Here is a 15,174-nt window from a genome sequence, read left to right as displayed (position 1 = left end):
GGCCAGGGGGAGCTGGGCTGTGTGAGTCCATCGAATGAAAGACTTGGGAGCCTCCTCCCAAGCCTGTCCCACCACGGGCTGATGCCTTGGTCACACAGTAGCCATCTCCAGCCCTGGTTTTGAAAGCACTGCAAAAGCTCCTTTAGATGCACAGCTCAAGGAACTGAAACCTGCCCAAGTTTCAAAGCACTCATTTTGCAGCCAAGCAGCTCTGTGATGTGTAGCAAATAAAGAGGTGTGCAAGAGGTGTGGCTGCTGGAGGAGTCATTCCTCTGGGGAAAACTGGCTTTCCCAGCCATCAGGAGCAACCTCCATGGCTGCTGTGCCTCTTTGGCCTCCTTCCTGAGGGTGCCAGAGCTGAAAGGCTCAAGGCCACTCACCAGGGACTTCTCCTCCTGCCGCAGCCACTGGTAGTCCTCCACCATCTGCTTCTGCTGCTTGTCCAGGACCTGCTGCATCTTGAGCCTCTCCAGCTCCCAGAGTTTCTGCGCCTCCTCCCGGCTGCTGGGACGGAGGAAGTCTTCCTCCTGGTGCATTGAGCCAGCAGTGAGGGGGGCAGTCAGGAGCCAGGGACCCTCCAGTTTTGGCACAGGAGCCCTAAGCCCTGCTCCACGCATGCAAAGTCATGCTCCAGACCTCAGCAGCCACGGACCTCCAAGCTGAATCTGGGGAGCATTGGGGTTTCCAACAGAGAGGAGAAACCATCACCTGCCCCCCTGCATCTCAGCACCTTCCACATGCAGCATGCATGGGCCAGCCTGGGGTGGGGAGCAGCTGATTGTCCTCTTGGTGCCAGACACAGATGGCAGCGCAGCCGTGCCAGCACACGGGGCACAGCACCACGGGATCCACCCCAGAAACACCCAGCTCTGACCTGGGGGCTGGAGGAACCAAGCCCAGGTTGCAAATCACCACTGGCATTCCAGGAGACAACATCAGGTGTGAGAAGCTGACCCAAGGCCTCAAAGAGCAGAAGCCACCTGCCTCCTGCCTGGTTTGGGGGCCACCAGCGCCAGTGGCTCGTCCACCAACATGCTGGTGGTCTGGAGACACCTCAGAACCCTTAACAAACAGCACCCATGGGGTGACAGCGCCCATTGGGCCCTCCTGCAGCTGGCTGGGGAGCAACACTGAGCTCAAAGCAGCAGAGGCAGCAGCAGAGAACCCTCAGAACCCTTTACCCTCAGAGAACCTCAGAGCCCTTTACAAACAGCACCCATGGGGTGACAGGATTGGGCTCTCCTGCAGCTGGCTGGGGAGCAACACTGAGCTCAAAGCAGCAGAGGCAGCAGCAGAGGCAGCAGCAGAGAGCAGAGCGTGGTGCAGCCAGCAGCACCGAGACTTTGCCTCCCAGGGGGTCCTTGAGGAGGCCAGCCGGGCCCAGGCTGTCCTCTGGAGGGAGGAAGGCCTCTCTTACCCTCATGCTGTGGCGCTTGAAGACGTTGTGGCGGTTGAGCGGCGGCGTGTGCAGGGAGCTGGCTGGAGACTGGTACTCGATGGGGCTGGTGAGCGTGGGCGAGCTGGCACACAGACCCTCGGGCACCTAGGTGGGGGCCAGGGCAGGCCGGGCAGCGGGGGGAGGCAGGCACAAAACAGGGCCACGGGGGGGTGGTTAGTGCAGACAGGTGGACAGGGTGAGCAGACAGACACAGGGGGAACGGCTTTCACACAGGGAGCAGCCTCTACCCTCAGAGAATCATACAACTGTTAGGGTTGGAGCAAGGATCAGTCAGTTCCAAGCCCCCTGCCATGGGCAGGGACACCTCACACTGCAGCAGGTTGCTCACAGCCACATCCAGCCTGGCTGCAAAAACCTCCAGGGATGAGGCTTCCACCACCTCCCTGGGCAACCTGTGCCAGTGTCTCACCACCCTCCTGGGGAAGAACTTCTTCCTAACATCCAATCTGAATCTACCCATTTCTAGTTCTGATCCATCCCCCCTGGTCCTATCACTCCCTGACACCCTAAAAAGTCCCTCCCCAGCTTTCTTGTAGCCCCCGTCAGATACCGCAAGGCCACAAGAAGGTCTCCTCAGAGCCTTCTCCTCCCCAGACTGAGCAGCCCCAACTCCCTCAGTCTGTCCTCATAGGAGAGCAGCTCCAGCCCTCTGCTCATCCTCGTGGCCCTTCTCTGGACACCTTCCAGCACCTCCAGATCCTTCCTGTAATAGGGGCTCCAGAACTGGACACAGTACTCCAGGTGGGGTCTCACCAGAGCAGAGTAGAGAGGGAGAATCACCTCCCTCAACCTGCTGGCTGTGCTTCTCTTGATGCAGCTCAAGATGTGATGCCCACCTGTGCAGCAGGATCAAGACCTTCCTCCCTTCTTGGCTCTTCCTTGACTATGGGCTTGAGACTTTCCTATGCTGCCTGGACCCTGTCCAGCCTTGAAAGAGCACCCAAAATAAAATCATAGACTCACGGAAAGGTTTGGGTTGGAAGGAGCCCTTCAAGGTCATCTAGTCAAACCCCCCTGCAGTCAGCAGGGACATCTTCTACTACAGCAGGTTGCTCAGAGCCCTGTCCAACCTGACCTGGAATGGTTCCTAGGATGGGGCATCTACCACCTCCTTAAGCAATCTTGGGCCAGTGTCTCACCACCCTCAGTGTAAACAATTTCTTCCTCATATTGAGTCTAAATCCACCCTCAAATAGTTGCTCCTGAGGGTTTCTTGAACTGCTGTTGAGGGTTTCACCCTGATGCTCCAGGGTCCAGCACCAGTCCTTGGAGAGGAGGTGATTTGTGACCTGCAAGGGATCCAAACTCAGCTCAGGTAACACCAGAGAGATCAGACCTCCTCTCCATTTAGCAATGGGTGCAAACTCCCCCTCCTAGGACAAAAGTCTCTCTGCCAGCTCTGAGGGGTGAATGCAGGGCAAGGTCCTGCTGGCAAGGTGATAGGAGGCACTTGGTGGTGGCATGGGGCACCTTAGAACCCCAAAAGCCCAGAGGGTGTGAGATTCAGGCAGGACCTTCTGAGGTTGATCTCATGTCCCTGTGGGACTCTCTGGTTGTACAACCTTACCTGAAACTGCAGCTTGGGAGCCAGGAGGTTGTTCTGGGGTGGTGGCTTGTACTTGGGTCTGCTGGGCTGCAAGGAGTGGAGGAGGGAGAAATGTGTGGTGGGTGAGAGCTCAGGGAGGTCTCACTTCTGCTGCAGCCAGGGAGAGGAACCTGCCTGCACAGGCTCTGCCCTCTCCTCACCTTGGGAGGAGGCTCCTGGAAGGACGGCGGCTCCAGGATCTTGGGAGGCCGGTGGCGGTTGTTCCTCTCCTGCTCCTTGGCCAGCTCCTTCTCCATCAGGTAGATGTCACTGCAGGGGGAGATGGAGGGTGACAGCCCTGGGAGGGAGCACTGTCGTGTCTCCCATACCCCAGAGGGTGGGGATGCTTGCTTGAGCTGGATGGACCATGGAAAACACCAAGGGGCAAGGAGGGGTGGGAAGAGAAGAGGAAGAGGATGTGGAGGACAGAATATGGTCATAGCATCACCCTGGCTGACCTCAGTGAGATGTGGAGTCAGAATTCCCCCACAAGACTCCCTCTCAGGAAGCAAAGCACACTAGGAACCACTACCACCCCGGGGAGAGGGGGCCTCAAATGGGCTCAGATAGAAAGAAGAAATTGTTTATGCCACAGGTGGCGAGACCCTGGCCCAGGTTGCCCAGAGAGGCGATAGATGCCCCATCCCTGGGACCATTCCAGGTCAGGCTGGCTGGGGCCCTGAGCAGCCTGCTCTAGTTGAAGATGTCCCTGCTGACTGCGGGGGGGGTGGACTAGATGATCTTCAAAGGTCCCTTCCCACCTCAGCCATTCCATGATTCAATGCTTCTGTGATTCAAATGGTCCTTCGAAATCAGACTTGGGCAGAAAACTCCAGACCCCAAATCTGGTGTCTTTGGCTCCTTCACCCTCTTGCTCACCCTTCCATCAAACCACAGCCTCCCCCAGCCCATCCTCAGCACTCACCTCAAGCTGCAAACCAAGTCCTTGAACTTGGGCCTTTCGCTGGGGTCATAGTCCCAGCAGCGTGTCATGAGGGTGTAGAGCACAGGTGGGCAGAGCTCGGGCTTGGGCAGGCGGTCCCCCCTCTCCAGGACCCCAATCACATCCTTGTTCTCCAGCCAGAAGAAGGGCTGCTTGCCATAGCTCAGGATCTCCCACATGCACACAGCTGTGGAAGCAAGGTGAGCAAGCTCAGCTGATGCTGGCACCGGGGGATGCTGCCCTTGCTTGGGGGTTGGGGGACATGGTGACAGTGCCACACTCTGTGCTGTGACACCAGGTCACTTGGCTGCCAGACCTTCCTGGGCCCTGGGTGACAAATGCAGAGGAAAGACCTAACTGCTCTCTTGGGGAGCTTCGAGGAGCCCAGCTGCTGGTGGCTGATGCTCATGGGGCTGTTAGGGACAGACCAACAGACAGATGAGCACAGGAGGCCGTGGGGATGGGCTGACAGGCAAGAGGATGGATCTTTGCAGGGGGCAGACTTCAACTCAGCCCCTCAACCATCTGGAAGTCACTGAAGGAGAAGCAAGCATCTAACTGATGGTTGAATTAGGAGGACCTCTGCTCCAGCAGTCCTTTCCTGAACCTCCCAGCTCCAGAGCAGGATTTGTCCCTGTGCAATCCAATAGAGAGCTACCAGGATGCTTAAGGGACTGGAGCACTGCCCTGTGAGGAGAAGCTGAGAGCCCTGGGGCTGTTCAGGCTGGAGAAGAGAAGACTGAGAGGGGATTTAATAAATGTCTATCAATATCTGAGGGCTGGGGGTCAAGAGGGAGAGGACAGGCTCTGCTCACTTGCACCCTGTGATAGGACAAGGGGCAATGGATAGAAACTGCAGCACAGGAGGTTCCACCTCAACATGAGGAGAAACTTTTTCCCTGGGAGGGTCCTAGAGCCCTGGAGCAGGCTGCCCAGAGAGGCTGTGGAGTCTCCTTCTCTAGAGACTTTCCAGCCCCATCTGGATGTGCTCCTGTGTGACCTGTGCTGGATTCTCTGGTCCTGATCTGGCAGGGGGGTGCACTCCATGATCTCCGGAGGTCCCTTCCAACCCCTAACATCCTGTGCTCCTGTGATTAAGATGCTGCCAGGGGAGGTGGATGATGCCAGGACCCCTGGGCTCTGCCCCCACGCACCGAACATCCAGACGTCGCTGGCCGTCGTGAAGCGGCGGAAGTTGATGGACTCAGGAGACATCCACTTGATGGGGAGACGGGTGACAGAGGCTGGAAGGAGAGGGAAGATGGTGGCAAAGCTCACTGCAGGGGAAATGGAGCAGCCCTGGCACAGGCAGGGCAGGGCACAGAGGTCTCAGCTCTCAGCAAGCCCCAACCCCACCTCGGAGGTCTTACCTTTGTAGTACTCCTCATCCTCGATGTACCTGGAGAGCCCAAAGTCTCCCAGCTTCACACAGTCTGGGGAGGCCACCAGAATGTTTCTCACAGCAATATCCCTGCAAGGAGAGAGATCCTTGGCTGAGGAGAGGGGACAGAGAGGTGAGGCCACAGCTTGAGTGATGCCTTCAGTTTTGGACCACTCACTCCAAGGAGGACGTGGAGGGGCTGGAGAACATCCAGAGAAGGGCAACAAAGCTGGGGAAGGGTCTGGAGCACAAGTCCTAAGAAGAGCAGCTGAGGGGACTGGGGTTGCTTAGTCTGGAGAAAAGAAGGCTCAGGGAAGAGCTCACTCTCTACAACTCACTGAGAGGTCAGAGCAAGGTAGGAGTGGGTCTTCCCTCCCAAGTCACAATCAATAGCACAAGAGGAAACAGCCTCAAGCTGTGCCAGGGGACCCTGAGGTTGGACAAGAGGAACAACTTCCTCAGGGAAAGGGTTGTCAAGCCCAGCAAAAAGGCTGCCCAGGGCAGTGGTGGAGTCCCTGTCCCCGGAGGGATTGAAAAACCATACAGATGTGGTGCTGAGGGACATGGTTTAGTGATGACCTGGCAGTGCTGGGTTAATGGCTGGACTCAAAGATCTTAAAGGTCCTTTCCAATCTCAACAGTTCTGTGGTTCCATGATTGTATGAGAAGAGATGGAGAGCTCATCTGGCTCATCAAAGGGTCTGCATCAAAGCATGCTGCCAGCCTCTGCTTCTGCCTGCTCCTGCTCACCACCTGCTTGTCCACCCCTGCATTCCAGAGGACACAGTCTCAAGCTGCACCAGGGGAGGTTTAGGCTGGATGTTAGGAAGAAGTTCTTCCCAGAAAGAGAGATTGGCCATTGGAATGTGCTGCCCAGGGAGGTGGTGGAGTCACCATCCCTGGAGGTGTTTAGGAAGAGACTGGATGGGGTGCTTGGTGCCAGGGTTTAGTTGATTAGAAGGTGTTGGGTGATAGATTGGACTCAATGATCTCAAAGGTCTGTTCCAACCTGGTTAATTCTATTCTATTCTATTCTATTCTATTCTATTCTATTCTATTCTATTCTATTCTATTCTATTCTATTCTATTCTATTCTATTCTATTCCCTGTCTTCTCCTGCCTCTCCTGGCATCCTGCCTGGCTCCTGTACCCTCCTGCCCTACCTGTGGACGCAGTTGATGGCCTCCAGGTAGGCGAGGGCTTTGCTGACCTGCAGCGCATAGAGGATGAGGGTGGGCACCGCCAGGCAGTGCTTGTTCTGCTCCAGGTATTGTCCCAGCTGCAATGGGACAAAGAAAGCGGGCTCAGGGACCAAGGAAGGGCAGGAAGGGTGGCCAAGGGATGGGATCCAGCAGTGGGATCCTGCTCACCTCTCCATAGGGGTAGAGCTCCATGATGATCCAGGTGGGCTCCTCTTCCGCGATGCCAATGAGCTTCACGATATGGGGGTGGTCCAACTTCTTCATCAGCACTGCAGGGAGACTACATCAGGCACCCTGCAATCGGGGGACCCCACTTCAGGAGTCCCAAACTCCTGTCCTGCGGTGTAGGGGCAGGGTTCTGCCATGAAGCCAGAGACAGAGCAGGAGGAGTCACCAGGGACGGCCTCGTTTGTCCCCAAAGGGGCTGAGGCTCCTGGGTTCCAGCTCCTCAGGGCTCTACATCCAGGTGGTGCCCATCTGCCCCTCAAGCAAGGCTTCAGCAGCCCTTCTTCCCCCCCCTCAGTAGCAATCCCTCTCAGAAATGAAGTATTTTGGAGAACACTCCTGTCACAGGAGTGAGGACATGGGCCACCTCCCTCTTCCTGCTCTATCCTGCATTGCAAAGGCAATTTGTCCCCAGGCAGAGACCAGAAGATGCCAGGACAGGGTTCTGCCACCCTGGCTGTAACGCCCCACCACTGCAGGCTCCACTCCTCTCCCCCAGGCTGGGTGCTGAGAAGGCTCTGAGCACCCCAAAGTGCAGCAGAACCTCCTGGTGTACCTGCTTCGCTCAGGAACTTGTCTTTATTCTCTGGGCTGCAGTCCTTCTTGCAGGTCTTCACAGCCACGTTGATCTGCTCCCCTTTCTGCAAGAAGGAAGGAGGGTGGCTGCTTTACCCTGCTCCCCCCCTGGCCACAGAGGAGGCTGGCAGGGCAGGGAGAGGCCAGGAAGCTCACTGGGGTGTTGTAGATCCCCTCGTAGACCTCTCCAAAGAAGCCTTCCCCGAGGATCCTGCCCAAGGTGATGTCCTCTCGGGAGATCCCAAAGTGCTGAACTGCAGGGACACACAAGGGCAGGGCTGGCAGCACCAGCAGGCAGGCAGCTGCCTCTAGCCCTGCCCACTTCCTTAGGCAGAGGATGCTGGTGACCCCAGCCCTCCCCAGCACATCCTCAGCAAGGTCCTCTCTCGTGGCAGCTCCTTCAGTCCCTCTGAAGCGCAGGTAAAGCCTTGTTCTCAGCTTTGGAGGGATGGGGTGGGAAACTGGAGTGGGCAGGAGGAGGTGGGAGGGCTGGGAGATGGGCAATTTCACCATGAGCCAGCAATATGTCCTGGTGGCCAGTGGTCTCCTGGGTGCATTCAGAAGAGCGTGGCCAGCAGGCTGAGGGAAGTTCTCCTCCCCTTCTACTCTGCCCTAGTGAGGCCACACCTGGAATCATGAGTCTAGTTGTGGGCTCCCCAGTTCAAGAGAGACAGGGAACTGCTGGAGAGAGTCCAGTGGGGGCTACAAAGATGCTGAAGTGACTGAAGGATCTCTCTGAGGAGGAAAAGCTAAGATGTGGGGTTGTTTGGCCTGGAGAAGAGCAGCCTGAGAGGATCTTCTCAATGCTGACCAATAGCTAAAGGATGGGGGTAAGCAAGATGCTGTCCAGCAACAGGACAAGGGGCAGTAGGCACAAACTGGAACTTAGGAGGTTCTGTCTCAAGAGGAAGAGAAAATTCTTTCCTGTGAGGGTACTGGAGCCCTGGATCAGGCTGCCCAGAGGGGTTATGGAGTCTCCTCTGGAGAGATTCCAAACCCACTTGGATGCAATCCCAGGCAACCTGTTGTGAGTGACCCTCTTTTAGCAGGGGGTTGGACTAGATGAACTCCAGAGGTCCCTTCCAACCCCACCAGGCAGTGACTCTGTGAGATGGGCATGGAAGGAACCAGAGGCATGGAACCTACCTCCAGACCTTGGTCTTGAAGACTCATCAGGGATTTCAGCATAAATGTCAGATTCTAGGGCAAGAAGGAGGTTGCAGACAGGGAGTCAGGCATGGCACTGGGCAGGGGAGGATCTTGCAGCCTCACCCAGCCTGGAGCAGCCCCCACAGGGATCAAGACCATCAGGATGCTCAGCTGCAGCTCAACTTCCAGGCACAGGGCTGCTGGGGATGCCCAGCTCTGCCAAACCCCCACGGGACATCCCCATGGCTGGTGGGAAGGGAGGAGAAGAGGCCAAAACTCACCCACGCTCACGCTGTCTGACAGTGTGGACTGTCTGTCCTCCAGGTGCCTATGGGGTGGGAGAAGATGGGGGGGTCAGGGAATGGGGTCAGGGGGCAGCATGGAGTCCTAGCCCCACTGTGGGGTCTGGTGCTACTCACGGGGCTGGGATCTGTGGCAGGCTGATCCTCTTCCCTCTCTCTGCAAAGAGGACAATACAGTCATCTCCCATCAGCCTGACAGCTTCTGCCCCCCCCAGCACCTGGACCACACAGGCCCACAGTTGGTGGGTCTCAGCTGGGGGGGATGGGTGATGCTGTGGCCATGGAGGGACTGGAAGAGTCTGAAAGGGCACAAGTGGGGGAGCTTCCCAGGGCTGGTGCCCCTCAGGGTGCTCACCTCTCCTTGGGAAGACGATGAGTGAGGTTTCCAAGTCCCCCTGCAGCCTGCAGTAGCCATCGATGAGGTCAGCCATGTTCTCTGCCTCAGCCAGAGAAGCTGTCTTGATAGCCAGGGACTAGAGGAGATGGCCAAGGACTGGGTGAGCCCAGAGCTGGGGCAGGGCCATGCTGGGATGGGATAGTGCCCCCCTTGTCTCCCCCTTGGGGTAGCTCAGTGAACAACTCCTTGCTCCACAGCACATCCTGGTTTCTCCAGCAGCATCCTTCCCAGCCCTCCAGGACACCTTGGCCAACATGCCTGGCACCAAACCACCCTCAGGCAAGGATGACACCATGGGGTAGGGGCACCCCAGGGGTGGCTGGGATACCGTAGAATTGTCAGGGTTGGAAAGCACCTCAAGGATCATCCAGTTCCAGCCCCCCTGCCATGGGCAGGGACACCTCACACTACAGCAGGTTGCTCACAGCCACATCCAGCCTGGCCTTCAAAACCTCCAGGGATGAGGCTTCCACCAGCTCCCTGGGCAACCTGTGCCAGTGTCTCACCACCCTCCTGGGGAAGAACTTCTTCCTAACATCCAATCTCAATCTACCCATTTCTGGCTTGGTTCCATTCCCCCTGGTCCTATCACTCCCTGATACCTTAAAAAGTCCCTCCCCAGCTTTCTTGTAGGCCCCCTTCAGATACTGGAAGACCACCATAAGGTCTCCTCAGAGCCTTCTCTTCTCCAGCTCTCCCAGCCTGTCCTCACAGGAGAGGAGCTGCTTTGGAGGATGCTCTCCCCTTAGCCAGGGCTGGAGGCAGGAGCTCTCTTGGTGGAAACTGAGTCATCCACCACACCCTACCTAACTCACAAGGGTGCAATGCCACCCCAAGGCACTGGGAGATCCTCCTCTCCCACCCCCACCCCCTCAGCACCCAGAGCAGCCTCTCCCCAAGCCACCTTACCTGGGGGGTGCCGCTGAGCCCAAGCTGCAGGACCGCTTGTCCATCCTCCAGGCTGGAACACTTGATGGACTTGATGTGCTTGAATTCAGCCAAGCAGGTGGGCTGGGGAGAGAGGCAGAGCCCCAGTGCTGATTTTAGCCCCCAGTTTAAGAGCAGCCACCCCCACCACTCCCCACCCAGCGCCCACCATACCTTGGCCTCCTTGCTTGTCATCTGCCGGATGCCCTTGGGTCCAATGACCAGGTCCACCATGATGTTCCACCCTTGCTGGGAAGGGACAGCAGAAGGAGGAGGCAAACTTGGGGAGGGAAAGTAACCCCACAGCAAAGTCCATCCCCTCCAAGCTGCTGCCATGTGTGAGACACCTTGGGAGAAACCATCTTCCTCCAGGGACTTGGGGAGGGGATGGTTTGGAGAGGTGATGGTGGATGCTATAAAGCAGCCCAGTGTGGATGTTTTTCCTCCTCCCGGCTCCAAAAGGCTTCCCAGTGCCCATAGTTTGCCACATTCTGTGGTTCCCAGCACTCCTAGGTTCCTGCTTTTTCACCCCAAAGGGGTTCAGTAAATATCAGGCCCCAGCTTGCAGCCACCATGCTTGGATTCCTGGGTGTGGAAGGTCCCCAGAGCCCCCAGCGCATCCCCAGCCCCTCTCAGCTTGCAGGATCCTCCAAACAGAAGCCCCCAGAGCCTCCCCCTGCTGCAGGGGAGGGACAGAGATGCTCAGCTGCCCTCTGGGAGGTGATGCTGGGGGGCTGCATGGGGATTATGTCTCCCTTTGGGGGACAGCGAATGAGTTCCAAGCCCCGCTGCAAGGCGCTTGTCCAAGATGAGGGTGTCCAGGTCCCCATCGTGAATCTGGGGAGCACAGCAAGGAGCAGCCCCCAGCAGGCTGGCTTTGCCCATGCTGTCCCTTGTGAACATCATGCTGGATAAGGTGACCTTTAAAGGCCCCTTGGTTTGTGCTGTCTAAACAGTGTCCTGCTGTGCATGGTCCCCAAACAGCTCAAGAGCGCCCTGATGGTTATGGTTGCATCTTCAGCAAGCCTCTGCTGGGTTTGAGGGCATGGGAGATCATAGAATGCCCTGGGTTGGAAGATCCAAAGATCACCTAGTCCAGGGTGCTGGGTCACCTCATTTAAGCTATATTCTTACCTGGAAAGGTTGGACTAGGTGATCCTTGAGGCCCCTTCCCACCTGGTATTCTATGAATGAATCTATCACCCTCCTGCAGCCTTGAGCACCAGCTTGTGGTGGAAGCTATCCCTACCCTGCAGTGCTCGTCCCTGCACACTCCCTGGCACAGAGGGACACAGGTGAGCCTGGGCTCCAAAGTACCCTGGGCAGGGGGATGCCCTTCCAAATCACCCTGGCAGGAGAATGCCCTTCCAAAGCACCCTGGGCAGGGGGAAGCCCTTCCCAAGCACCCTGGGCAGGGGGATGCCTTTCCAAATCACCCTGGCAGGAGAATGCCCTTCCAAAGCACCCTGGGCAGGGGGATGCCCTTCCAAAGCACCCTGGGCAGGGGGAAGCCCTTCCCAAGCACCCTGGGCAGGGGGATGCCCTTCCAAAGCACCCTGGGCAGGGGGAAGCCCTTCCCAAGCACCCTGGGCAGGGGGATGCCCTTCCAAAGCACCCTGGGCAGGGGGAAGCCCTTCCCAAGCACCCTGGGCAGGGGGATGCCCTTCCAAAGCACCCTGGGCAGGGGGAAGCCCTTCCCAAGCACCCTGGGCAGGGGGATGCCCTTCCCAAGCACCCTGGGCAGGGGGAAGCCCTTCCCAAGCACCCTGGGCAGGGGGATGCCCTTCCCAAGCACCCTGGGCAGGGGGATGCCCTTCCCAAGCACCCTGGGCAGGGGGATGCCTTTCCAAATCACCCTGGCAGGAGAATGCCCTTCCAAAGCACCCTGGGCAGGGGGAAGCCCTTCCCAAGCACCCTGGGCAGGGGGATGCCCTTCCCAAGCACCCTGGGCAGGGGGATGCCCTTTCCAAGCACCCTGGGCAGGGGGATGCCTTTCCATATCACCCTGGGCAGGGGGATGCCCTTCCCAAGCACCCTGGGCAGGGGGATGCCCTTCCCAAGCACCCTGGGCAGGGGGAAGCCCTTCCAAAGCACCCTGGGCAGGGGGAAGCCCTTGCAGGGCAGCGCATCGCGGCGCACTGCATCCTGTGCCAGCCCAGGCCCCGCCGCGGTGCGACTCACGATGAGCTCGCAGTGGTAGCTCTCCTGGTCGATGTTGGCGAAGCTGGCGAGGGTGTGGAGGAACTTGAGGATGCAGTCCTCCTCGCGCAGCAGGGCGTACTGCTGGAACGTCTGCTGGATCATCTTCCGGAACTGCCTGGGCTGTGGGCACAGCAGCCCTGAGCCCTGCTGCCGGCCCACAGCAAGCGGCTCGGCGGCACCCCGGCACGCCCTGGCACGCCCCAGCGGGCAGCCAGGACCGGGAGCTGCACACGGGAGGGCACGCCCTGTCGGTCTGCTCCCCCACATCGGCCTGAGGGTGGGCAGAGCTCAGAGCCACAGAATCACAGAACCATAGAACCATCGACTCATAGAACCATAGATACATAGAACCACAGATACATAGAACCATAGAACCACAGATACACAGAACCATTGACTCATAGAACCATAGATACATAGAACCACAGATACACAGAACCATAGATACATAGAACCATCGACTCATAGAACCATAGATACATAGAACCACAGATACATAGAACCATAGAACCACAGATACACAGAACCATCGACTCATAGAACCATAGATACATAGAACCACAGATACACAGAACCATAGATACATAGAACCATCGACTCATAGAACCATAGATACATAGAACCACAGATACATAGAGCCATAGACTCATAGAACCATAGATACATAGAACCACAGATACATAGAACCATAGACTCATAGAATCATAGATACATAGAACCATAGACTCATAAACCATAGATACATAGAACCATAGAATCATAGATATATAGAACCATAGAACCATAGAGCCATAGATACACAGAACCATAGATACATAGAACCATGACTCATAGAACCATAGATACATAGAACCATAGAATCATAGATATATAGAACCATAGAACCATAGAGCCATAGATACACAGAACCATAGATACATAGAACCATGACTCATAGAACCATAGATACATAGAACCATAGAATCATAGATATATAGAACCATAGAACCATAGACTCATAGAACCATAGATACATAGAACCATAGAACCATAGATACATAGAACCATAGACTCATAGAACCATAGATATATAGAACCATAGAACCATAGAACCATAGACTCATAGAACCATAGATACATAGAACCATAGACTCGTAGAACCATAGATACATAGAACCATAGACTCATAGAACCATAGAATCATAGATACATAGAACCATAGACTCATAGATACATAGAACCATAGACTCATAGAACTATAGAAACATAGACTCATAGAACCATAGAACCATAGACTCATAAAACCATAGACTCATAGAACTATAGAACCATAGAACCATAGAACCATAGACTCATAGAACCATAGAACCATAGACTCATAGAACCATAGATACACAAAACCATAGAATCATAGAACCATAGAATCATAGAACTGTAGCCTCATAGAATCATAGAACCATAGGATCACAGAAGCAGAGAATCATAGACTCACAGAACCATAGAATCACAGAATCATAGTCATAGAATTATAGAACCATAGAACCATAAATTCTCAGAACCATAGAACCATAGTATCACAGAACCATAGGCTCATAGAATCAGAGAATCATAGAATCACAGAATCATAGACTCTTAGACTTACAGAATCACAGAACCATAGAATCACAGAACCATAGACTCATAGACTCAGAGAATCACAGAACCGTAGAATCATAGAATCAGAGAATCATAGAATCACAGAACCATAGAATCATAGAACCATAGACTCATAGGATCACAGAATCATGGACTAATAGAATCAGAACCATAACATCACAGAACCATAGAATCATAGAACCATAGACTCATAGAATCACAGAATCATGGACTAATAGAATCACAGAACCATAGAATCATAGAACCATAGACTCATAGAATCACAGTATCATGGCCTAATAGAATCACAGAACCATAGAATCATAGAACCATAGACTCATAGAATCACAGCATCATGGCCTAATAGAATCACAGAACCATAGAATCATAGAACCATAGACTCATAGAATCAGAGAATTATAGAATCACAGAATCATAGACTCTTAGAATTACAGAATCACAGAACCATAGAATCACAGAACATAGACTCATAGAATCACAGAACCATGGATTAATAGAATCATAGAACCATAGAATCACAGAACCACAGAATCACAGAACATAGACTCATAGAATCACAGAACCATGGATTAATAGAATCATAGAACCATAGAATCACAGAACCATACTCATAGAATCAGAGAATCATAGAATCACAGAACCATAGAATCACAGAACCATAGACTCAGAATCACAGAATCATGGACTAATAGAATCATAGAACCATAGAATCATAGAACCATAGACTCATAGAATCACAGCATCATGGCCTAATAGAATCACAGAACCATAGAATCATAGAACCATAGACTCATAGAATCACAGAAGCATAGACTCACAGAATCACAGAATCATAGACTGTTAGACTCAAAGAACCACAGACTCATAGAATGGTCCAGGCCAGAAGGAACCTCCAAAGCTCAGCCAGTCCAACCTCCCTGCAGTCAGGGACGTCCCCAGCTAGATCAGGTTGCTCAGGGCCTTGTCGAACCTCACCTTGAGTATCTCCAGGGAAGGAGCCTCAACCACCTCCCTGAGCAACCTGTTCCACCATCCTCGTAGTAAATCACTTGTTTCTAACACCCCATCTAAATCTGCCCTTCTCTAGTTTGAAGCCATTGCCCCTCGTCCTGTCACTGCAGGCCTTTGTAAACAGTCTCTCTCCAGCCTTTGGGCAGGACCCCTTCAGGTACTGGAAGGCTGCTATTAGGT

At 54.8% G+C, this 15,174-nt stretch overlaps 1 protein-coding gene across 1 annotated transcript in view; it reads right to left on the bottom strand.

The window, feature by feature from the left end:
• The window catches only part of PTK2B (protein tyrosine kinase 2 beta), a 43,738-nt gene that overhangs the window by 3,793 nt on the left and 24,771 nt on the right, over nt 1-15,174 (bottom strand). The window contains exons 8-25 of the mRNA XM_054179772.1: nt 12,328-12,468; nt 10,321-10,395; nt 10,129-10,230; nt 9,178-9,295; nt 8,940-8,979; nt 8,802-8,848; nt 8,518-8,571; nt 7,528-7,625; nt 7,352-7,436; nt 6,739-6,839; nt 6,532-6,647; nt 5,358-5,458; nt 5,142-5,231; nt 3,970-4,174; nt 3,206-3,314; nt 3,027-3,092; nt 1,418-1,543; nt 381-527 (exon numbers count right to left, since the gene is read on the bottom strand). Of these exons, the coding sequence (XP_054035747.1) occupies nt 381-527; nt 1,418-1,543; nt 3,027-3,092; nt 3,206-3,314; nt 3,970-4,174; nt 5,142-5,231; nt 5,358-5,458; nt 6,532-6,647; nt 6,739-6,839; nt 7,352-7,436; nt 7,528-7,625; nt 8,518-8,571; nt 8,802-8,848; nt 8,940-8,979; nt 9,178-9,295; nt 10,129-10,230; nt 10,321-10,395; nt 12,328-12,468 (1,821 nt within the window). The remainder of the gene's footprint in view (nt 1-380; nt 528-1,417; nt 1,544-3,026; nt 3,093-3,205; nt 3,315-3,969; nt 4,175-5,141; nt 5,232-5,357; nt 5,459-6,531; nt 6,648-6,738; nt 6,840-7,351; nt 7,437-7,527; nt 7,626-8,517; nt 8,572-8,801; nt 8,849-8,939; nt 8,980-9,177; nt 9,296-10,128; nt 10,231-10,320; nt 10,396-12,327; nt 12,469-15,174) is intronic.

The sequence above is a fragment of the Dryobates pubescens genome, chromosome 3 (genome assembly GCF_014839835.1).
Source record: "Dryobates pubescens isolate bDryPub1 chromosome 3, bDryPub1.pri, whole genome shotgun sequence".
NCBI lineage: Eukaryota > Metazoa > Chordata > Aves > Piciformes > Picidae > Dryobates > Dryobates pubescens.
The sequence above is the reverse complement of the archived record's forward strand: the minus strand, read 5'-3'. Positions and strand labels throughout refer to the sequence as shown.